Source organism: Sus scrofa, chromosome 1 (genome assembly GCF_054392235.1).
Source record: "Sus scrofa isolate SSC_HxYL_T2T_F1_AM1 chromosome 1, Sscrofa_HxYL_maternal_Yorkshire_Landrace_v2.0, whole genome shotgun sequence".
NCBI classification, from domain to species: domain Eukaryota; kingdom Metazoa; phylum Chordata; class Mammalia; order Artiodactyla; family Suidae; genus Sus; species Sus scrofa.
The window spans coordinates 116,915,819-116,939,741 of record NC_139383.1 but is presented as its reverse complement, the minus strand read 5'-3'; the positions used below and the strand labels follow the sequence as shown (position 1 = coordinate 116,939,741).

General features: G+C 40.6%; 1 protein-coding gene across 10 annotated transcripts in view; it reads left to right on the top strand.

Moving 5' to 3' along the window:
- TRIP4 (thyroid hormone receptor interactor 4) overlaps positions 1–21,205 on the top strand; it is a 65,535-nt gene extending 44,330 nt beyond the window's left edge. For 4 of the 10 annotated variants that reach the window (XR_014809624.1, XM_021093826.2, XM_021093813.2 and 1 more), the window contains 2 exons: positions 13,184–13,286; positions 20,904–21,205. Coding sequence is in view for 5 of the 10 variants with exons in the window: in XM_021093826.2 (XP_020949485.1) it covers positions 13,184–13,286; positions 20,904–20,971 (171 nt within the window). In the remaining 5 variants the exon portion in view is untranslated. Of the gene's footprint in view, positions 1–10,100; positions 11,151–12,827; positions 13,287–20,903 lie in introns of those variants that run through there. The other 6 variants (XR_014809632.1, XM_084967389.1, XR_014809630.1 and 3 more) reach the window with 5 other exon arrangements.
- The last annotated feature ends 2,718 nt before the right edge of the window (positions 21,206–23,923 follow it).

The following is a 23,923-nucleotide window of genomic DNA, read 5'->3' as shown; positions in this document are numbered from 1 at the left end:
AGGATCTTACGTTTAAAGGAATTATGCTGAAGCACTTCTACTGCTATGTAATTGACATCCGCAATAGAATTACTGGGAAAGAGAGTGTTACTTGTTCCTTCTTGTAAGAGTATCTGTTCCTTCTTGTAAGAGTATCTATGCAATGCAGATCTTTAGAAATGTTGCATATAGCACTTCATGTGTGGAAATCATCAGCTTCTATCACCAAAAGATTGTCTGTAAGTCTGAGAGGTGAGAAATTCAAGAATGAAGAAAGTAATAGTATTCAAACCAGGCATTGGTGTTGAAGAATGCAGTCCCCAAATTCGCCTTTAAAATACGTGAAAATATTCTCTCTGTTGTACTGAGAAAAACCTGCCAATTCATAGGCTTAAAATGTTTGTTCCTAAGGGATTTTGAGGGCTGCGGCTGATACCGAACAAAGAGGGATACCGTGTATCTACAACTGGCACAACCCTAGGCAGTTCTTTAAGATCACAGCTCACCTGAGTAAGAGAATGTATTTTCAGAGTTCTCATGAAGACTAGAACATTACTTGAGTTTCTGGGTCAGAACAGACTGTCTTTAGAGTTGTTTGTAACCTAGGTATCAAGGGCCCACTTGGTAATTTAAGGACAACTATGTACATTTTTTAATAATCCAAGAAGCATTATGCTTTCTGCTGTACTTACCTTGAAGAGAGGATGGGGATATTAACAGTTTTCTGTGCATTTATGTAAATTCTTTTTTTTTTTTTCTTTTATTTTTGTCTTTTTGCCATTTCTTGGGCCGCTCCCGCGGTATATGGAGGTTCCCAGGCGAGGGGTTGAATCGGAGCTGTAGCCACCGGCCTACACCAGAGCCACAGCAACGCGGGATCCGAGCCACGTCTACAACCTACACCACAGCTTACGGCAATGCCGGATCCTTAACCCACTGAGCAAGGCCAGGGTTTCTGGTCAGATTCATGAACCACTGAGCCACCATGGGAACTCTGTATGTAAATTCTTGAATGTTTAGCTTTTCATCTGAAAAATGAACATGTAATTTTTAAGATTTTCTTTTACATATACATCAATAAATACTTGAGCGCTTTTTTTTTTTTTTTTTTTTTAGGGCTGTGCCCGTGGCACATGGAAGTTTCCAGGCTAGGGGTCAGATCGAGCTGCAGCTGCCGGCCTGTGTCACAGACATAGCAATGCCAGATCTGAGCCACAACTGTGACCTATACCACAGCTCGTGGCAGTGCTGGATCCTTAAACCACTGAGCAAGGTCGGGATTGAACCCGCATCCTCATGGATACTAGTTGGGTTCGTTACAGAACGTGGCTTTTAGGGAGTTCTTTTATGGTGCAGTGGGTTAAAGATCCAGTGTTATCACCACTGTGGTTTGAGTTGCTACTGTGACATGGGTTTGATCCCTGGTCTGGGAACTTCTGCATGCTGTGAGCGCAGCTGAAAAAAAAAAAAAGAGAAGTTCCTCTTGAGGCTCAGCAGTAGCAAATCTGACTAGTATCTATGGAGACTCAGATTTGATCCCTGGCCTCACTCAGTGGGTTAAGGATCTGGCATTGCCAGTGAACTTTGGTTTTGATCGAAGAGATGCATCAGGTCCCACATAGCTGTGGCTGTGGCGTAGGCCAGCAACTGCAGCTCCAATTTGACCCCTAGCCTGGGAACTTCCATATGCCATGGGTGTTTCCCTAAAAAAAAAAGACAAAAAAATAAAAATAAAAAGGAATGTGACTTTGAATTAGTCTTGAAGGATACTAAAAATAAAATCCATCACTTTTTGATCAGTTATGTGCCAGACCCATTATACATTTTGTTTTGTTTTTTACCTTTTTTGGCTGCACCTGTGACATATAGAAGTTCCCAGGCTAGGGGTCGAATTTGAGCTGCAGCTGCTGGCCTACACCACAGCCACCGCAGTACCAGATCTGAGTCGCATCTGAGACCTACACCTGCAGCTCACAGCAGTGCCACAAGTGAGGTCATGGATCAAACCCACATCCTCATGGATACTAATCCATGTTTGTTACTGCTGAGCCACAGCAGGAACTCCATATATGTTATTTTCTAGTCCTCAAAACAACTCTAAGCAAGATGTCATTACCCTACTTTTAGAGATGAGAGAACTTAAAAGACTCAGAGCTAAAATAACTTGCATACTGTCAGTCAGTAAATTACGGTTGCTGTTCAAGTCTTCCTACTTAGATGGTAAAAAAGCATATTCTAAGGAGAGGGAGTAACGTGAGGTAAAGTCATGGGCCTGTTTGGACACTAATAGCAAACCAGTTTGTTGAATGGAAAGGTGTGTTGTGGTTGGATGATAGATAGCTTTGAATGATAGGCTACAGAAGTAAGACTTTTTTCTTTAGTCAGCTGTGGAATGGGGAAGGGGTGTTTTGAAGATCCTTGGAGCCAGAAGATGAATCTGGCAGCAATGTGGCGCTGTGGTGAAAAGACTGAAGGTGGGAAGTCTCATGAGAAGGCAGTTGTCATTCAGGTTAGATATATTATTAAAATTTGTTCTAGAAAATGCCAGTGTAATTAGACAAGGTGGGGGTGGGAACAGATGCAAGGTTTTATGTAGGTAGAGTCAGTCACTTAATGTAACACTTTGATTTTACTTGTAAGTAAACATAGCCTTAGAAAGCAGTCTACTTGATCTAGAAGGAATCTGCTGCAGCTTTGCAACCTTGCTGTCTTTTTGCAATCTGTTGAAAGCTTCTTTGTTATCCAGTCTACTGTATGAACCAGGTGGCAAATTATCTCCTAATTTAAGACTTTATTGCTTGGAATATGATGTAATCACACATTCAGCAAGTATTTATTGACCATCTGTCATGTGCCAGGCACTGTGCAAAAGAGGAAGGATCCAGACTTTTAACAAGATGTTCTATCCCCTCTTGATGTTTTAGGTCTACTAGAAGAGACTGAGACAAAAAAACCCAACCGTGATAATTGTCATACGACCAAATGCATAAAGGATGGGATCTAACTCCTAACTCAGATTGGCTAGAGGCAGGGTAGTGAGGGTTAAGAAAGCTTCTAAAAAAGGTGGTGCCTGAACAAAGCAGTATTTATATGTTCTTCAATAGTCCATCCTATATTGTATCTCCATGTTCTTATTTACCAAGAGTTCTGTTTATTCTTTGAAATAGCTCAGGTGTCACTGTCTCTGCAGAGTCTTCCCTGACTTCAGCCCATTTCCTCCCTGACAGAGTTAATCACTTCCTTCTCTGGGCTACAGTGTTCATATTTCTATAATTACATTAAAATTTTTTTTGGGGGTAAATATATGTTCACATATAGTTCCTTCAAGTCACCATCTGTGTCTTTTTTTTTTTTTTTTGTCCTTTTAGGGCCGCACCCATGGCATATGGAGGTTCCCAGGCTAGGGGTCCAATCTGAGCTACAGTTGCCGGCCCACATCACAGCCACAGCAATGCCAGATCCGAGCTGCATCTGTGACCTACATCTCAGCTCACAGCAACACCAGATCCTTAACCCAGTGAGCGAGGCCAGGGATCAAACCCGCATCCTCATGGATACTGGTTGGGTTTGTTACTGATGAGCCACAACGGAACTCCTTCACCATCTATGTCTTATTCACCTTTTGATCTCCAGTGTTCAAGCATATAGCCTGGCACATAGTAGGTGCTTGATTAATGGTGGTGACAATAAATTGAGAGGCAGGCACTGGTTGATACATGAAAAGCCTTAAATGCCATGTGAAGGAATTTGACATGTATTCTAAAGGCAACCAGGTAATTGAAATAATAAGATCCTAAGATGTACCTTTTAGAAAGATTGTTTTGGCTGCAGTAGGAAGGATGTACTGGATGAGGCAAGCCTGAAAACAAGTAGATGATTTAAGAAATTACTATGGGGAGTTCCCGTTGTGGCGCAGTGGTTAACGAATCCGACTAGGAACCATGAGGTTGCGGGTTCAGTCCCTGCCCTTGCTCAGTGGGTTAAGGATCCGGCGTTGCCGTGAGCTGTGGTGTAGGTTGCAGACGCGGCTCGGATCCCGCGTTGCTGTGGCTCTGGCGTAGGCTGGTGGCTACAGCTCCGATTCGACCCCTAGCCTGGGAACCTCCATATGCTGCGGGAGCGGCCCAAGAAATAGCAACAACAACAACAACAAAACTAAAAAAAAAAAAAAAAAAGAAATTACTATGATTGTCCAGGTGGAGGCATGATGGAGGTCTGCAACAGTGCTATGACCGTTGAGTTGGAAAGAAAGGAACAGATAATTGAAATATTCAGAAGATAAAATCTGCAGGACTTGGTGATTCTATTGGATGTGAACAGTGAATGAAAGAAGTCTAGGATAAATGGGTTTCTGGCTATGGTGGTAGGTGAATGGTAGTACTATTGGTCTAGATGGAGTATACAGAAGAAGGGAATTTTCTTTTAAGGTCACTAACTTTTTAAAATAAAGGATCTGTTGGGAGTTTCCTGGTACTCTAGTGGTTAAGTATGGCACTTTCACCACTGTGGTTGGGAACTGAGATCACTTATCAAACTGCTGCACTCCACGACTGGGAAAAAAAAAAAAAGGAATAAATAAATGAAAAGGAATAAATACATAAAGGAAACCTGTATTATAGCAATAAAGGAGATATGTTCTGTAGTATGTGATTACCATGCAAAAAATCAGCTTTTCTGTGATTTTTCATTTGGACTGTTTAAAATATTTTAATCTGTTTTATTTTAAAAGATGTCATTTGATAAAGGGATATTGTTGCTGGTAATAACACTATATTACTTGCTAATGATCTCACCTTGATATGTCAACTCATGTCAGTGGATTCTCTGAGCTCTGCCTCAGTAGTGTTCTCAGTTGAGTCAAACCAGCCATTCAGAGGAGTTCCCTTGTGGCTTAGCAGAAATGGCTACAGGTCCGATTTGACCCCTAGCCTGGAAACTTCCTTATGCTGCAGGTGCAGCCCTAAAAAGATTGAACAAACAAACAAACAAAACCCCCCAAAAATAGCCATTCAGAGATAAAAATATAAAACTGGCAGAACCCTTAACAAGGAAGAGGAAGAGGAATCTCAGCATTCTGAGTTATTAGTCCCAGAGTAGATTTGAATGGTTAAGGACCTTGCAATGTAGTATCTTTAATTAAGAGCAGTTTTCTTTTGGTTCTCATTAAGTTGGAGTGAAAGCCTGCTCTATAAAAATTAAGACCAAAAATAATTGCCATGAATGATTCCCATTTAGGCCTTGAAGAATCAGAGCAGAAAAGCTATGAGGTTAATTTTAGAGAAAATATAAGTTCTTAGGTTCTTTTGGAGGGTCCAGCATATATAGGATTCCAAAGGGCACAGAAAGTCACACTAGGAATTGGCGGGGGGTACACCTGCAGCATGCGGAAGTTCAGGGGTCAGGAATGGAACCCGGGCTGCAGTTGTATCCAGAGCTACAGTAGTAACAACACCAGGTCCTTAGCCCACTGAGCTACAGTGGAACTCCCACACTAGGAATTTTACTGTGAGTGGGAAAGGACCAAGAAACTAGTGCTGTGTGGCTTCAGCCAGCTCATCTTCCACAAATGGCTGCTTATTGCTTATCCCTCATTCTTCTCACCTGGAACAAATATGAATGGTCTCTGTAGCACTGAGCTGGAACTCCCCGTATTTGATATTAGGCACATGATTTGCATGAGGTACTGGCACATGGGAGTTCAGCTATCCCACTAGGGGCCAGCTGGCATGATCTTTATTGTCCTCCAGTTAAATATGCAGTAGTCATCTCATCAGAGTATCATGATCAATATGTTGCTCTGTTGTAAGAAAAGTCTTATTCTCCAGTGTAGTGGGGCCTGAGGTACTAGTTATCCTGTGAACACTTTGAGTTGCTTTGAAGGGAAATGTAAATGAGAACTGTTTATCAGAGAACACAGTTGCTTTCAGGATGTGCTTCTTTGGATCTGTTGTGCTTGTGGCCTTTTTATCACACTCATTTCCTTCTCTCTTTCTTAGTATTATCACTTCAATCTTCTTGGAGTTGGTTTTCAGCTAACTAGATTTCGGAGCCTGATTTCATGTCCTGTCTAGTTCCCCAAAGTTCAAACCATGAAAACCAACAGCAAATATATATTCTTTGTCAATGAATTTCTTCTTAACTGTTTCCTTTAGCTGTTAGTCCTCTAGGGACAGGTATAATATTTACATATAGGTCATCTGGGGCTTTGTTGGGAAGATTGACATCGTTTAAGAGTTTCTGATCATTTCAGGTCAAGGATTAAATGGAGGCTTGCAGAGTTAGTGAAAATACTCACTTGGCTCTGAATCATTAGTGATTGCCAAAAACCACTAAACTTTTTTTCTTCTCTTATGAAAATGGCAAGAGAAATGTTTTCTAGATGACTGGTGAACAATTTCCCTCTGGAGATAAGAAGAAAATGGCTGTTTAGTAGTTAATTACCTGTTATGTTAGACAGCTATGAAACTTATGAGGCATGAAAGAAGAGTAGGCCTACCTCCCCCGCTTGTCAGGCTGGAAACCAGGTGATAGAAGTCATGTTGTTGTAGGTAAGAACGCAGCAATGTTCTGAGGAGTCTGTTACTGAATTGCAATAATTACTTTGAGTTGCATGGTCTTGTAACCCACATTTTCTATCCCGACTGTTGTGTTATCTCAGTGACCCTTAATCTAGTATCCTCTCTAAGTTGCATATGATGTCCAGAGTTTATCCACGTTATTCACAAACGTGGATAAACTGGAACTCCTTTTTCTTAATTTACTCTTTCTCTTGATCAGCTGCATTTTAGTCTTTTGACTCACAAACCAAAAATCTTTCTTGTAAGTCTATGACTTGTTGGTGTTTAATATGGTCTGTAGTGTCTAAGACCCAGTTGTAGAAATTATATTTTTTTGCAGGTATTGAGCCTCTGCCAAGCTGACTTTGCTTTAATGCATTTTACCATGAAAAATAATCTGTTCTCCCAACATACAGGCATTACTTTTCTTTATTCCTTGTAGGCTTCTTTGCTCTTCAGCTGTGTTTCTTGTAAGCTTCCTGAAGTTCAGTGGTAGAGCTTGGGAAAAAGAATATGCGCATGAAACTTGGATTTAGATTCAGCTGAGAAAGTTGATTTTAGTGTTTATTGTGAGGCATGAAAGTGTCCATGAAACCTCTTGTTCTATAATTTTATTTATCCATTATTTGCCCCATTATTTGACATTTGCTTAGTCTGTTAATATATGTCAGGGTAGTTTTTATTAAACATAGGACTTAATCGGCCACTTGCCAAGACCCAAAAATTCTAATTTAGCTTGAGGGATAACAGATTACAGAGTAGCACCTCCTGCTTTTATCCAGAGTTTAGTCTTGGGAGTGTCTAGTTCCCTGTGTGTGTGTATTTAGCATGGTTAAAATAACCGAAATGCACAAGTTGGTAAATTTATTGTTCTTTCATTTAAAAAGTATTTCTTGATTGCCGCCTATGTGCCAGGCATATTCTAGGTGCTGAGAAGTAAACAGAGCAGACAAAAATCGCTGCCTTTGTGGGGGTTTTATCCCAGTAAGAGAAGTCCAAATTAAAAAATTTAGATAAATAAATTATATAGTATTGGATGATGGTAAGTGCTATAGAAAGAAAATACGGTAGGAGATGGGGGTTAAGAGTGCCAGAAGACCCAGTATGAAGTTGACATTTGAGCAAAGTCCTGAGGAAAGAGAGAGGAAGCCATGTGGATATTTAGCAGGGAAGCCTCCCAGGAACAGGGGGTAAGCAAGTACAGACATCCAAAGGCAGGAACAAGGAGGCCTGCGTGGCTGGAAGAGAGTAGGGTAGAGTAGTAGGAGAAGGCATCGGGGAGGAAATAGGGGTCAGATTATCTAGGGACCTGTAGGTCTTAGTGAGGAGCAGGTTTGGAAAGGAAGTCCATGACCTTGGGTTGTTTTTTTTATTTCATTTTTATTATGGTAAATATATAGAACATAAAACTTACCATCTTAACCATTTTAAAATATAAATTCAGGGATATTAAGTACATTCACAGCGTTGGCAACCATCACCACTGTCCAGCTCCAGAACATCTCATCATCCCAAACAGAAACTCTATACTTAGTAAATAATAACTCCTCTATCCTTCTTCCTTCAGCCCCTGGTAACCTCTATTATACTTTATTTCCCTATGAATTTGTTTAAGTGCCTCACATAAGCAGACTTGTATAATATTTGTCTTTTTATATATGGTTTACTTCACTTAGCCTAATTTTTCTAGATTCATCCATGTTGTAGCATGTATCAGAATTTCATTCCTGGAGTTCCTGGAGAATTTTCTTTTTTTTTTGGTCATTTCTTGGGCCGCTCCCGCAGCATATGGAGGTTCCCAGGCTAGGGGTTGAATCGGAGCTGTAGCCACCGGCCTACATCCGAGCCGCGTCTGCAACCTACATCACAGCTCACAGCAGCACCGGGTCGTCAACCCACAACCTCACGGATCGAACCCGAAACCTCATCGTTCCTAGTCGGATTTGTTAACCACTGCGCCACGACGGGAACGCCATTTTCATTCCTTTTTAAGGCTGAGTAATATTCGATATATATATGTGTGTGTGTGTGTATAATATTTTGTTTATCCATTATTCATCTAATGATAGTCATTTGGATTGTGAAAACTATTGGCTGTTGTGAATAATGCTGCTATGAACATTGGTGTACAAGTGTCTGAATCCCTGCTTTCAATTCTTTTGGGTATACACCTAGAAGTAGAATTGCTGAATCATATGGTAATTCTAAGTTTAACTTTCAGAAGAACCACCACACTGTTTTGTGTAGTGACTGCACCATTTTATATTCACACCAGCAATGCATGAGTGTTCTTATTTCTTCACATCCTTACCCATACTTGTTATTTTTAGTGTTCTTTATTTTTGTTTTGTTTTATAATAATTATCCTAGTGAGAGTGAAGTGGTTATCTCATTGTAGTTTTGCTTTGCATTTCCAGGACCTTATTTTTTATTGCAGTATAATTGACATGTAACATTGTATTGGTTTAAGGTTGTACAACATAAAGATTTGATACATGATTTATATATTGCAAAATGATTACCACAATAAGTTTAGTTAACATCCATCAACTCTCATAGTTACCAATTCAGGACCTTATTTTATTTTTATTTTTTTGCTTTTTAGGGCTACACCCAAGGCATATAGAAGTTCTCAGGCTAGGGGTCGAATTAGAGCTGCAGCTGCTGGCCTACACCACAGCCACAGCAACATCAGATCTGAGCCGCATCTGCAACCGACAACACAGTTCACAGCAATACCAGATCCCCAACCCACCAAGGGAGGCCAGGGATCAAACCCGAATCCTCACAGATACTAGTCAGATTTTGTTACCCTGAGCCACAATGGGAACTCCCAGGACCTTATTTTTAAACTTCGAGACTGAAGGAAATCACCAAGGTTGTGAATGTAGAGAGAGAAGGGGTCTCAGGACTGACACTCGAAGTACTCCAAAATTTAAAGGATGAGGAGATGAGGAACAGTCAGTAAAGAAGCAACACCAGATGGAGTTCCAGTGGTGGCAGAAATAAATCTGACTAGTATCCATGAGATGCAGGTTTGATCCCTGGCCTCACTTGGTGGGTTGGGGCTCTGGTGTTGCCATGAGCCGTGGTATAGGTTGCAGATGCAGTTCAGATCCCATGTTGCTGTGGCATAGGCTGGCAGCTACAGCTCAGAATTGACCCCTAGCCTGGGAACTTCCATATGCCTTGGGTGTGGCCCTGAAAAACAAACAAACAAAAGAAACAAAAAAAAAAAAAAAGAAGAAGAAGAAGAAGAAACAACACAAAAAAGAGAACGGTGTCCTAGAAGCCAAGTGAGGGATGTGTTCATGAAGAAGGGAGAGAAGAATTATGCCTAATTCTACGTATATTAAGATGAGAACTGAGACTTGATTGTTTGATTTAGCAACATGGGAATGAATGAGGACCTCTACAAGAATAATTTTGGTGGAGTGATGAGAGTGAAAGCCTGTTAATAGTGAATTCAAGAAAAAATAAAAGAGGAATATGAGGTGTGGTGTATAGGGTGTATAGATAATCTATTTTTTTTTCATTAAAAAAAACACATTTTTTGCTTTTTAGGACTGCACCTACAGCATAGGAAAGTTCCTAGAGGTCGAATTGGAGCTACAGCTGCCAGCCTGTGCCACGGCCACAGCAACTTGGCATCTGAGTCACGTCTGTGACCTACACCTCAGCTCACGGCAATGCTGGATCCCCGACCCCCTGAGGATGGCCAGGGATTAAACCTGAACCCTCATGGATACTAGTCAGATTCACTTCCACTGCACCATGAAGGGAACTCCCTTTTTTCATTTTTAAAAGTTTTATTGAAGTATAGTTGATTTACAATGTTGTGTAGATAATCTTTTTATGAATTTTGTTGTAAAGGGAGTCTGAGAAATGGGGCAATAGTTGGAGGAAGACTGTGGGATCTGGAGAGTTTTTTGTCTTATGGCAGATATTATAGAACATATCTTTGTTAATGAGATTGATCCAGGAGAGAAAGAACATTATTATTATTATTATTATTATTATTATTATTATTATTTGCCTTTTTAGGGCCACTCCCTTGGCATATGGAAGTTCCCAGGCTAGGGGTTGAATCAGAGCTGTAGCTGCCGGCCTATGCCACAGCCACAGCAATACCAGATCCGAGCCGCATATGCAACTTATACCACAGCTCTCAGCAACTTTGGATCCTTAACCCACTGAGCAAGGCCAGCGATCGAACCTGTGTCCTCATGGATACCAGTTGGGTTCATTACCACTGAGCCATGATGGGAACTCCCAGGAACATTTATTGATGTGGAGGAAAGAGGGGTGAAATGGCTTTCAGTTTTGGAAAAGCTGGGCTGTGAAGTCCTGGCAGGTTTGTTGTCTGCCTCAACACTCTCTAAGATACAGAGGAGAAAGAGCAGGAAAAGTGAAGATGTGAATTGTGCTTGTTGCTGCTTTGGCCCCTGTAGAATTAGGTTTAAAAGATCTTGATGGCAGCTTCTGGTTTTATTCCTGCCAAAGCACCTCAGTAGTAACGGCTGGACCTTGCTCTTCTTTGCATTGTAAAGATCCGAAGGATAAGGAAAGAAGAAAGTTTCTCCTTCCCATCTTTAGTCTTTCTTATACCATGAATATTTTTTTTTTTAATTTAAATTTTTTTTTTTTTTTTTTTTTTTTTTTTTTTTTTTTTTTGCTATTTCTTGGGCCGCTTCCTACGGCATATGGAGGTTTCCAGGCTAGGGGTCGAATCGGAGCTGTAGCCCCCGGCCTACGCCAGAGCCACAGCAACGCAGGATCCAAGCAGTGTCTGCAACCTACACCACAGCTCATGGCAACGCCGGATCGTTAACCCACTGAGCAAGGGCAGGGACTGAACCCACAACCTCATGGTTCCTAGTCGGATTCGTTAACCACTGAGCCACGACGGGAACTGTCATGAATATTTTGACTGTGACTGTGAATATAATTGTGGCTGATACTTGATATTAAGCTATGTTTTATCAGAGTACTTGCCACACCTGTCCCATATTTTCTGTGGGCAGGACTAAAAGCCACTGTAAATCCCTTCTGTTTTCTTCACAGTGTTACCACTTAGAACAGAGTGGTTAGTAAGGAAGTTTAACTGTTTATGCTTATACTAGTTACAGAGACATTTACATTTTCTTATTTATTTCACTGAAACCTCCATTTTTACTTTAGAGCCTTAGATCTTTAGAGGATGCATCTTAGCTGGCAAATAAGAGTGGAAAGTAATTTCATACTTCTGATGGTATTTACCAGGAGAAAGGCTTCTTTGGTAATGAAGTCTCCTCCATAGTCATAGTCAACTTATGAGTTGTATTTATGCTAAACACAACACATTCCAAGGTAGGAAATAATGAAACAACGGGTCAGTTGGGCATTGCTAGAGAGCACTTTTCTGCTAGCCCTCAGTTGTTTCAAAGTTGTGATTATGTGGCCAGATAGTCTTATTTGATGTTATGCGTCTGTCTTTGAAGAAGGAATGAAAATTCTAAGTATTCACTCAAATTTGTTTTGTGATATGAGATCCAAAGGAGACTTCTAAATTATTTTCAGAATTGCTCTACCAGTTACCTTTTCACCCTTAGTAAGTCTGGAATGCATCCAGCAAAACAGCTTTGGCATGTTCATACCTTTCAGAGTGAATCATCTTCCTTCCCTTTAGTGAGAGAACAGCTCTGTTGATTGTTTCTGGCAGAATTTCCACAAATGTTCTATTTTTCTTAAATCTTCCAGTTTTCACTTCAGTTGAACCTGGGGGTGCCTAATGTTCCTGAAGGAGACCTCTGAATATCCCAGGTCACATTCACTTTTATTGAAAGAATAGTCAGTTTTGATTTTTCTGGAAAGATGTCAGGCATCTTTTTTTTAAGAACTTGTTTCCATGGAGTTCCCATTGTGGTACAGCGGATATCCCTGAGGATATGGGTTCGATCCCCAGTATTGCTATGAGCTGTGGTGTAGGTTGCAGACTCTGCTTGGATCTGGTGTTGCTGTGGTTGTGGTGTAGGCCAGCAGCTGTAGCTCCAATTCAACCCCTAACCTGGGAACTTCCATATGTTGAGGGTGTGGCCCGAAAAAGCTTAAAGAAAGAAAAAAAGAATGAAAGAAAGAATGAACGAAAGAAAGAGGTTGTTTCCAGCATAGGAAGTCATAAATGGTGGGCAAACGACTATAAGAATACTGTGCTAGGAGTTCCTGTCGTGGCGCAGTGGTTAACGAATATGACTAGGAACCATGAGGTGGCGGGTTCGGTCCCTGCCCTTGCTCAGTGGGTTAAGGATCCAGCGTTGCTGTGAGCTGTGGTGTAGGTTGCAGACGCAGCTCGGATCCAGCGTTGCTGTGGCTCTGGCGTAGGCCAGTGGCTACAGCTCCGATTCGACCCCTAGCCTGGGAACCTCCATATGCCGAGGGAGCGGCCCAAGAAATAGCAAAAAGAAAAAAAAAAAAAAGAATACTGTGCTAAAGCCTGGTTAAAGTTGAAGGTGTGTTCTTGCTTGTTGAGTATAATTCTCTTTACCTGACTGGGTAATGAGAATAACATCATCAGAATGCTGACGTGGATTTCTGGGACATCTTATAATCTCCTTGAAATTCAAAATTTGTCCCAACTGGCCTGAACTTTTTATTTTTATATTTCACAGTATCCAGACATGAGTCAAGAATCTGATTCTCCATTTGTTTTCATCTGCACAAATCCCCAGGAAATGATTGTGAAGTTTCCTATTAAAGGAAATCCAAAAATCTGTAAGTTACAAGTTTTGATGGTCTAATTTTTTTTTTTTTTTACTTTTTTTCTTGACTCTCACTTTAATTTTTTTTTCTTTTTTACCTTGTTCTGTGTCATCTCAGATATTTGGAGGATTAAAAAAAATTATTTATCAGTAACTTTAATGTTGGGTTAAATACAGCATAGCCTTTCCAAAGTATATATACCTTGATCTACAATTATTGGTATATGGGTGAATCACTCTAAACTTCCATTTAGGATCCTATTACCTTTAAAATCCAGCCAAAAGAGTGTGTTTGCCTCACTGTACTGTGCTCATTAAAGGAAGTATTAAGCCAGTGCCAGTGGCAACATTGTCATTTATGCATTGTTTATCAGTATTCAGTCCAAGACTTAACTTTTTAAGCGCCTGTTTCTGAGTGTCTATTTTGGAGGCACAACTTCCCATTATTCCCTTGATTACCAGTTCCTAGAGCTTTGTCCCAGCCTTCTTGCTTTTTATCCTCTTTTCAAGACCTCTTGATGGTTTTCTGTTCTGTAACTTTTGCTTTTATATGTTTGTGATTATAGTACTTTTTGCATATTCACTTCTTAGGAAGTGCTTGTGACTTTATTTTTTTGACTTCCAACTCTTCTTCAACTCTCAACTTTTCTTCCTCTGTCTAGTCCTACAATAGACTCTTCTATTTCCAAACAATCTCAAGAAACATATAGTAGTATGTGTCCTCTCTGCCTAACTTCTTTTAAAAACAGCATCAAAACTGTCTCCCATTTGCTCATGTCGTTTACTGTTTTGTGCCTGTGTAACACTGCTTTCCCATTGTGTGAGCTGGAAGGTTCTATGGCATGCATTATTGTTAGTGTGTACAACACTACCTCACCCTGTACCTTGGGGATCAACTATTTTATAAATCTGTAGAGAAGTACTTCTCAGACTGTGATGTAAGTAAAAAAATCACCTAGAGAGCTATTAAAACACCGGTTCCTGGGCTCTGTCCCAAGTGATATAAATGTTCTTGGTTAGCTGACTACACTATGGATAATACTGTTTTTTTTTTTTTTTTTTTTTTTTTTTTTTTTTGTCTTTTTGCTATTTCTTGGGCCGCCCCTGTGGCATATGGAGGTTCCCAGGCTAGGGGTCGAATCGGAGCTGTAGCCACTGGCCTACGCCAGAGCCACAGCAACGCTGGATCCGAGCTGCGTCTGCAACCTACACCACAGCTCACAGCAACGCTGGATCCTTAACCCACTGAGCAAGGGCAGAGACCGAACCCGCCACCTCATGGTTCCTAGTCGGATTCGTTAACCACTGTGCCACGACGGGAACTCCCTGGATAATACTGTTTTTGATCACAAAATGAAATGCTCAGAGTATGAATTTAGATTAATGTATATTCACTAAAATTCAGGCAACCTCAAGATTTGTGAAATGTATTTCTGAGATTCCTACAAGTCAAAAAATCTGAACATAAGAGAGTTCCTTTTGTGGTAAAACGGGATTGGCAGCGTCTCTGCAGCCCCAGGACACATGCTGGATCCCTGACCCAGCACAGTGGGTTAAAGGATCCAGCACTGCCACACCTGTGGCACAGGTCATAGCTGCGGCTCTGATCGATGGCCTGGAGACGCCACATGCTGCAGGGGATCCAAAACAGAAAAAAAAAAAAAAATCTGAACATAAGTTATCCTTGACTTACACAAATTATTTACTTCAGACTTTACCGCAGCTGGTAGCCAAGTGGCCCTGGAAATTCTTTTTCCTTCTTCTCCACTAGTTAAGGTTTGTTTTGTTTTGTTTTTTGTCTTTTCTAGGGTATGGAGGTTCCCAGGCTAGGGGTTGAATTGGAGCTACAGCTGCCAGCCTACACCACAGCCACAGCAACGCCAGACCTGAGCCACATCTGCGACCTACACCACAGCTCCCGGCAACACTGGATCCTTAACCCACTGAGCAAGGCCAAGGATCAAACCCGCAACCTCATGGTTCTTAGTTGGATTTGTTTCTGCTGCACCACAATGGGAACTCCTGCTCCTTTTTTGGTTAAGGAATTTTACCCTTTCCTACTCTAGTCCATTACTACCTTATCCTAGACACCGATGGCTGCACTGGTGGTAGGAGGAACACGTGGTCGTTCTTTCTCAAACCCGCTGCTTGATCTTTAGTCCAAGTTACTTTTTCATAGCTTTCTTCTCATCTTGGTTTTCATCTGCTGCCTAAGCCCCTGTGAGAAAATGTTCTGTGTAAACAAACTGAGTTATATATTTCTCTGAAATGTTTTACTTCAGTACTTTCTGTACCCAGAGACCCACCTTCAGCACATATATGACCTTAGTTTTTCTCTACAAGGTTTAATAGGGAGTGAGGAGAAGGATGGTCTTAGGAGAAAGTTTTCCCCTATTGTTTCTGTTGATTAAAAGCTTTAAAATGTCAAAATGGGCTGTATGCTTATTTCCGGGACAGCAGGGCTGGAGAGAATTTTTGAGGCTGCAGCTTCTTCCATGGTAGACCAGACAAGGTGAAAACATGGTCCAGAAACAGTAGGTGTTTGGGGGAGAGAGAGGAGGAAGAATAAGTTGACCAGTCCCTGTGTGTCTCCGAAAAAAAATTCTATTGAGAGGAAGCCAGCCTACCTGAGGATTTAGTCTGGTGTGAAGTGTCTGTTCCCTGTGACTCTTTCGTCCTTTATCCTTCATTCCTCCTTACTATCTGTAAAAATTTTACACTCTGCTGGAATTACCTTCCCTTAGGCCACAAAGTCACCTTCAGAAATTTACAGCCGGAAAAGTCTTTAGTCCCACAGCCATAAGGGAAAATACATACTTAACTCTTAGTTTGGAATGCTTTACATTTTCTTCTCAAATATTGTTACATGAAATGGTTAAGTTCCATGGTGTTAATAAATATTAATACTCTACTTCACTTACAGCTCTGTGCCTTAAATATATTTTCTTGTGGAATGGCTTAGGAACCTAGCCACTTTTCATAGATTAGTTCTATGAGAAGTATATTTCAAGTTCCAAACTTCAGACTTGCAAATAAAGTCTTACTATAAAACTCACTTATATATCATGTGTGTGTGTGTATAGTATATATATATATATATATATATGTGTGTGTGTGTGTGTGTGTGTGTGTGTGTGTGTGTGTGTGTATATATGCTTTAAATTAAAGGCATATATTTTGATTTATGTTTTTGGACATGTAAACTTGAGCCTGCTTGACCTGAGGCTAATTGTGTTTCTTGAAGTTGAAATAATTCAGAAAAAAATGTGCAATATAAAATCACTTAGCTGTATATCTGCTCAAATTAAGAAATGCAAAAAAAGTATAGTAGAATATAGGTTGAATGCTCAAAGAGGCGAAGGAATTTTTTTTACTTTAAATGAACTACATGCTTTATAAACTCATGCAGATTCTTATATCTTATGTAAAGCATGTGAAAATCCCTATGAGAGTTATATCTTTTTTTTTTTTTTTTTTTTGTTCTTTCTTGGGCCGCTCCTGCGGCATATGGAGGTTCCCAGGCTAGGGGCTGAATCGGAGCTGTAGCCACCGGCCTACGCCAGAGCCACAGCAACTCGGGATCTGAGCCGCGTCTGCAACCTACACCACAGCTCACGGCAACGCCGGATCCTTAACCCACTGAGCAAGGGCAGGGACCGAACCCGCCACCTCATGGTTCCTAGTCGGATTCGTTAACCACTGCGCCACAACGGGAACTCCGAGAGTTGTATCTATTGATGGCAAATAGTTTTTTCCCTTTTAACATCTCCCCTATCTGCTGCACATGCATTTGATTTTCCTTTAGGCACCATGGTTGAGGAAGTGGTTTAACACTGAAATGCTGTATGTACTAAATGTAAAAATATTAGAGAAATAGAAAAACTAAGCATTATCACTCTGCTTTTAAGAGAATATACTCTATATTACTGTAGTTAACTGTCCAGATCCCAGGTCTTTTTTTTTTTTTTTTTTGTCTTTTTAGGGCCGTAGCCAGGGCATATGGAGGTTCCCAAGCTAGGGTTCAAATTGGAGCTATAGCTGCCAGCCACAGCCACAGCCACAGCCACAGCAGCACAGGATCCAAGCTGCGTCTTTGACTTACACCACAGCTCATGGCAATGCCAGATCCATGACCCACTGAGTGAGGCCAGAGATTGAACCTATATCCTCACAGATGCTAGTTGGACTCATTTCCACTGTGCCACAACAGAAACTAAGAAGTTTTTAGTTGTAAGGAGCTCACAGATTGCTAGCAGCACATGTATGGTTTTCTTAGGTAGCCTAGAGGATGAAAGACTTTCTGAATCACTTGGAATGCCTTGGAAATCCTTCTTTCTAGCTCCTTCCTCCTATCAGTTTTCCATTTTTTGACATTATCATTGAGGCCAGAGATTAGTTTCCCTGCCACTGAATACTTTGCTCCACTGGTTGATCTTAACCGGAGCTGGTCCTATTTGACGGCTTTCACAGTCAGACTGGAGATTTTTGAAATTTACATTTGAAATATTCTTATACAGTAGCTTTGAGAATGTAAAGAAAGTAATGTCTCTTTTTAATATGAGGAGGCTGCAACATAGTTAAAAGTCTTGTCTAGAGTTATCTGGTAAATATGTTAAATTAAAAGGAAAACTGAAACTATAAGAAACACAACTCCCAAGACTTAGCATAAAAAAACGACTACTCTGGGAGTTCCCGTTGTGTCGCAGCAGAAATGATTCCAACTAGGAAATATATGGGTTCGCTCCTTGGCCTTGTGCAGTGGGTTAGGGATCCAGCATTGCCGTGAGCTGTGGTGTAGGTCGCCGACGTGGCTCGTATCTGGTGTGGCTGTGGCTGTGTGTAGGCTGGCAGCTGTAGCTCTGATTAGACCCCTAGCTTGGGAACCTCCATATGCCAAGGGTTTGGCTCTCAAAAGAGAACTTTGAGCTTATGAAGCCCTTTAATGTATATTATTTCAATTAGTTATTTGGTTAAATGGTTCAGTGTATGTGAAATACTTAGTACAGTACTTAGTATAGAGAAAACAGTGTTAGCTATAATCGTCTCAACAACTTTGTTAGTAGAGATTTTTTTCTTTCTTTTATTTTACAGTTGAGTAAACAGGTTTAAGGAAGTTTTATTTTGCTCAGGTCTTTCTACCTCTATGTTTCCTGCTCGTCTCACTTTCTCATATTGCCTCAAAACAAATTGTTCCGATTTACATTTCATTTTTAGGGCATAATATCATAGAGCTGTACAAGGTCTTCAGTACTGTGTAGTCCACTTTCTTCTTAGCATTGAAAAAGCTGAGAACAAGAGTGACTGTGATTTCCTCAAGGTTATATAGCTAGGTAATCTTAGGACTAAAACCGGGACCTGGGTCATTTCACTTATTCAAAGCAGAGAACTAGAAGTCTGGAGTCCTAGGCGGCATTCTAAATTCTGTCCTAGCTTATCCTAAAATGCTTAATGAGATGCAATACTACTTTGTACCTCTGGGTACCACCACCTTTACAACGAGTATTCTTTTTCTTTAAGGGCCGTACCCATGCCATATGGAAGTTCCCATGCTAGGGGTTGAATTGGAGCTGCAGCTGCTGGCCTATGGCACAGCCACAGCAGCTCAGGATCCAAGCTGCATCTGCGACCTACACCACAGCTCATGGCAATGCCAGATCCCCAACCCCCTGCGAGAGGCCAGGGATTGAACCTGTGTCCTCAGGAAACTAGTCAGATTTGTTACTGCCGAGCCACAACAGGAACTCCTACAATGAGTACTCTTAATAGTTTATCTGATATCTGCTTTTTTGGCTACTTAGTAGTCCCTGTACTATAAAAGTTTTGTAATTTGCGGTGTCTGCCTTCTTTGTTTAATTCGTTTATTGAGCATCTACTATTTGGCAGTCACGATGATAATCTCATGGATACAAAGGCAAACTTGCCTCGTAACAGGACTCTTTGCCAGGTTGCTGGCACATGTTTGGATTTCCAACAAGGCAGCCTAGGGGATGAAAGAACTCCTAAATCCCTGGGAATACTCTGTGCTCTAAAGCCTAAATTAAAATCAACATCATTGTGGGAGTTCCCGTCGTGGCTCAGTGGTTAACGAATCTGACTAGGAACCATGAGGTTGCGGGTTCGATCCCTGGCCTTGCTCAGTGGGTTAAGGATCTGGCGTTACCGTGAGCTGTGGTGTAGGTTGCGGACGCAGCTCGGATCCCGTGTTGCTGTGGCTCTGATGTAGGCTGGTGGCTACAGCTCCGATTCGACCCCTAGCATGGGAATCTCCATATGCCATGGGAGCAGCCCTAGAAAAGGGAAAAAGACAAAAAAATAAATAAATAAATAAAATAAAATCAACATCATTGTGACTGTTGTGGACATCATTCAGGGTATCACTTAGTAATGGTTTCTAAGAAAGTGCAGAAAAGGAAGTAATGTTATTCAAAGGCAGGTGTAGCCCTGGGGAGATGAGGAGGAACAAAAATGGGGAAACTTGTTAGGTTGTTTTTTTTCCACAGTCTTCTTGTGCAGTAGTCAGGACATGTATTTTTATCTTAGTTGGACGAATGAGGATATTGAAATCCATAGAAGCTGAGTGACTTGCCCCAAGTCATGTAATATCTGACAAAGGAGGACTGGAACCTGGGGCTCCTGTCTTCTTGCCCAGTACTTTCTTAGACTTTATTGGTATAACAAATGACAACATATGAGGGGCAGTGGTTGTGGATATAGGCCAGTAGTACACTCGGCTGTTTTCATTTTGTCTTGTTTATTTGTTTAGTGCCAATGCCAAACTGAACTATTTCTATTTCTAGCGTTAGCATCACTATTGACTAAAATATTTAAGACTTTCTTAGTGGGAAAAAGCAACCTGCAAGTTCTATTCTTAGGCCAGACAGACAGGAGCTCTGTTAAGATTTTCTTCATGAGATGGATGTTTCTTAAGGTGGCTACCACCGAACTGAACTTTATCCTGGGAGATCTGAAGAGTCAGAGGTCAGAGACCATATCAGTGAAGTACTCTCATTAGGGTCACCTGGGACAGGAAGGTTGCTTGTTTTCTAACTTTAACACTTAGAAGAGTCATACAGCCTATGACCTTTGCCCTTCTTAGCTGGTGATAGGGGTCCTTTGTCAGTAAAGCATTCATGTGGATTCTACTCCACTGTTTCAGGTCATTCCCCCTATTAAGTCTGAGGCTGCAAAGGGGTGAGTTGAACTACTTTTCTCACTGTGAGGGAGGCTCATGCATTATGCTCAGCCAGTTAACAGGTCAGAGGAGTAGTTTCCCACTGTGTGAAATGCCTTCCTTTATTATTATGTGTGTATTCTTTAAGATCTTGCCTTAGCATCAGACACCCTGGAAAATGTGATATTTCTTTTCTAGTAACTACAAAACTAGAAATATGAGATTCTTTAGGTGAGTACTGTTGTGTTTGTGTGCACACGTTTGTGTGTCCCTAAACAGTGTTCCCACTGTTTCCTCATTCTTACAGAATGAAACTCTGAAGTTTGAAAGTATCTGAGTCCTGAAGCAAGATAATTGAATGTGACAGGAACACAGTAACCAGAAGACCTGGGAGGCCATGAAAGATTTGCATTGCAAATATAAAAAATAAATAATGAGGCTTCTTTTTCTCCCTTACAGGGAAACTGGATTCCAAGATCCATCAAGGAGCAAAGAAGGGGTTAATGAAGCAGAATAAAGCTGTCTGACCCAGGAGAAAAGGAACTATACAGCATAGTGGAGTGTTGTGTATTAAACTTGCTATCCACTGGTCCTTTGGAATTGAAGCAGTAGAAATCTAAAGGCTTGACATCAGGCTTGAACCTCTCAGAATTTAAAGTCTTATCAAAATATGTATATTTTTCTTAAAGAATGGGATTCATTATGTAATGGGTCAAAATCTTTGAATACATTATTTATAAAAACTGACTTTAAAAATTCTAGACCTTTGATATTTTTCTTAGAGTGATACAGAGGAAAAAGAAGTAAGTTGGAAATTATTTTCCTGAGTCTTGGATTTGTAGTTAGGAAAATTCTTAACTTAGGTTAATAGTAGTATTTTAAGGGCCTACTTGAATTTTAAAGTGTTTTTTTTCTCCCAAAGTGATAGCCTGGTAGAATATTAGGATTTTGAGGAAATCTTGTGTTTAATACAAAGCTGTGACGGGACAAAAAGATTTTTAACAAATTTGCTGCTCTAGTCCAACATCTCTTCAAATGAACAGTCTTCAACAAAAGTTGAGTAACCTTAGTTGGCAGATTTTTGGGGGCTTGGATTGGGGGGATAACCTGAAGAGATGCTACCACTTTGTTCTTTGGTTTGAGACGTTAGGATTTAAGAGGATCAGACTGGGAGGAGATGGAGCCACCCGCTAAAGTAGCATGAAACTGCCCTGTTTATTTTGTTGGTATTGCAAAAGTATCACTTGGATGAAGCAATTAGAACAAACAAAAATAAAATCCATTTAGTAAATGCATCTAAATACCCCAAATGCTGAAACCAAACCCTTTAAGCCATCTATACCCCAGGAAGCTATGAGCTTTGGAAAAATAAGAAGTTGGTTTGAAATGAGATTTTTTTACTAGTCATTCTGGTCCCACTTAGTGAAGCACTTTTTTTCTGAGGCTGTTCAGAAGAGCTGTCAGAATCTCAGTTGCTGGCATCCTCAGGAAATTCATGGTCTTAAATGTGTATGTTCTGCTTTTTATAAAGCAGCACCACCACACTGGGAAGTTGGATTCCCTCCAGAAGTTGTGTGCATGACTTAAAAAAGAGAGTGCAAGGGAGTGAAAAAAAGTGCCCCGTGTTATGAAAAAGATTAATTTCCCCTTTCTTTAATCCTTCATATTCAGCATTTATTTGCATTGAAATGCCTCCACTCATTATGCATTGATGTTCACTCAACTGTGAACCCTGCTTGTTGCATAGCTCTGGGCATTGGTTTTGCGAGGGCCTGACCACTCCAGATTCCCAGGGAAAACCCACCCGATTCTTGTTCTGGTGATGCAGGCATGTTGTATTTTTTTTTTTTTTTTTTTTTTTTCTGTTCAACTTCTGTAGAGAAAGTGGACAGGACAGTAATGGCACTTTTTTAGGGGAAAAAAAGGCCTTTCTCTGGCCTTCTTCAGACCCTAGTACTATTAATGAAGCCATACTGGGTTCATTATGTAGTTAATAGTTTACCAAGCAGTAGCTACTTGAATTTTGTGCTGGAATTGTCCAGTTTTCTTAATACCAAAATAAAACTGGAAGGCAGGAGATGAAGAGCCTAGGGAGTGGGGGAAAAAGAAGTTTCTCTCTCTGCCTTTTTATTTGAATGACAGCCTGAGCAAAGAGGACTATAGATTGATTTTTCCACCTGGATAGATTGTGTGTGCATGCCTAAAGAAAAACATCAGGAGATACAAGAGTTCAGGTTATGCAACCATTTTGTGTGCTGTGATAAGAAAGTTTACAAGAACTTTACAAGTTTATAAGAACCTATCTCAGCATCCAAAATACGCAGCTGGAGCCACATGAGTAAATGGCAGAGCAACTTGGAAACTTCTTTTCTTGGTTAGACTGTGAAAGCCTGTCTTCAGTTCGCGTGGTGGTAGTATAAGGTCTCTCTTTTATTTGTGGAGACACCCGGGAGGAAGTGTGGGAGGAACTTGGGGTAGATGGCCCTCAGTTGCTCAGTGATGAATAGCATAATTTAAAGCCTAGTGGAAATTCTTAGCAGCCTGAGCACAAACTTGCCCAGGAATAGCCTTTCAGTACTTTACAACACTTTGCACTGACCCTGTAACTCTGGGACAGCTTGGCCTGAGGGAAGTTTCACATTTCTGAACTGGTTTTCTTCTGCAGCCTAAATATCTGCTCCCTCTTTTGGATGGTTGGGTTTGGTGGCTCTCAATTTGTATAGTAGCTAAAGGATTCAGCATTTTTTGTTTTTGTTTTTCTAGGCAGGACACAGTCTCAATTATATAAGCTCAGAGTAGGATATATATAAAACCAGAGACTTTTTCTCTGTCAGGATTTAGGAGGTTTTGGCCTTGCAGACAGATGTTTGGAATGGAATAGGGACCTTTTTTGCTTGCTATAGCTAATCTGGAGAAAGAGAACTAGGTGTCCCTTCTTTTCTTTTTAAGGTAGAAGTTTACAAAAACCCATTTTTTCCTAGGTATAGGTGTAAAAACTTTAGACTTTAAAGATTATTTTTACAGATAATTATAAAGTTATGGCTTTTTATAAGTTATAACCCTTAATCTCTTTCCATTTTAACTACTGTCTCTTCTAAAGACCATTTATGTGTATTTCATTTTGTTTGGTCAGGTTTTTTTAATGCCTTTGCTAGAGCTCCTAGCCAACATCAAGACAGTATTGGGGTTGTTCTCTTGCCCAGTTAGAAAAGGCCAGTAAAAAAGCAAGCATCTATTAAACTAGAGAAATCAGCTAACTTCAGTTTATTAGGTCTGGAGGGAGGAAAGAAAGTTCTGTGATGACGGATTTTTTTTTTTTTTTTTTTCCTTGAGATTCAAATAGCAAGCACACATCTGCTGTTCTCAGCTACTGTGAATGTGTCTGGAGGGAGGTGATCCATATCGTGAGCTCCAGCAGCATCAAGGGATCTTGATCTGGAGGGCTTTCTACTTCTCTCATGCAGAGAAGAAAGAATATA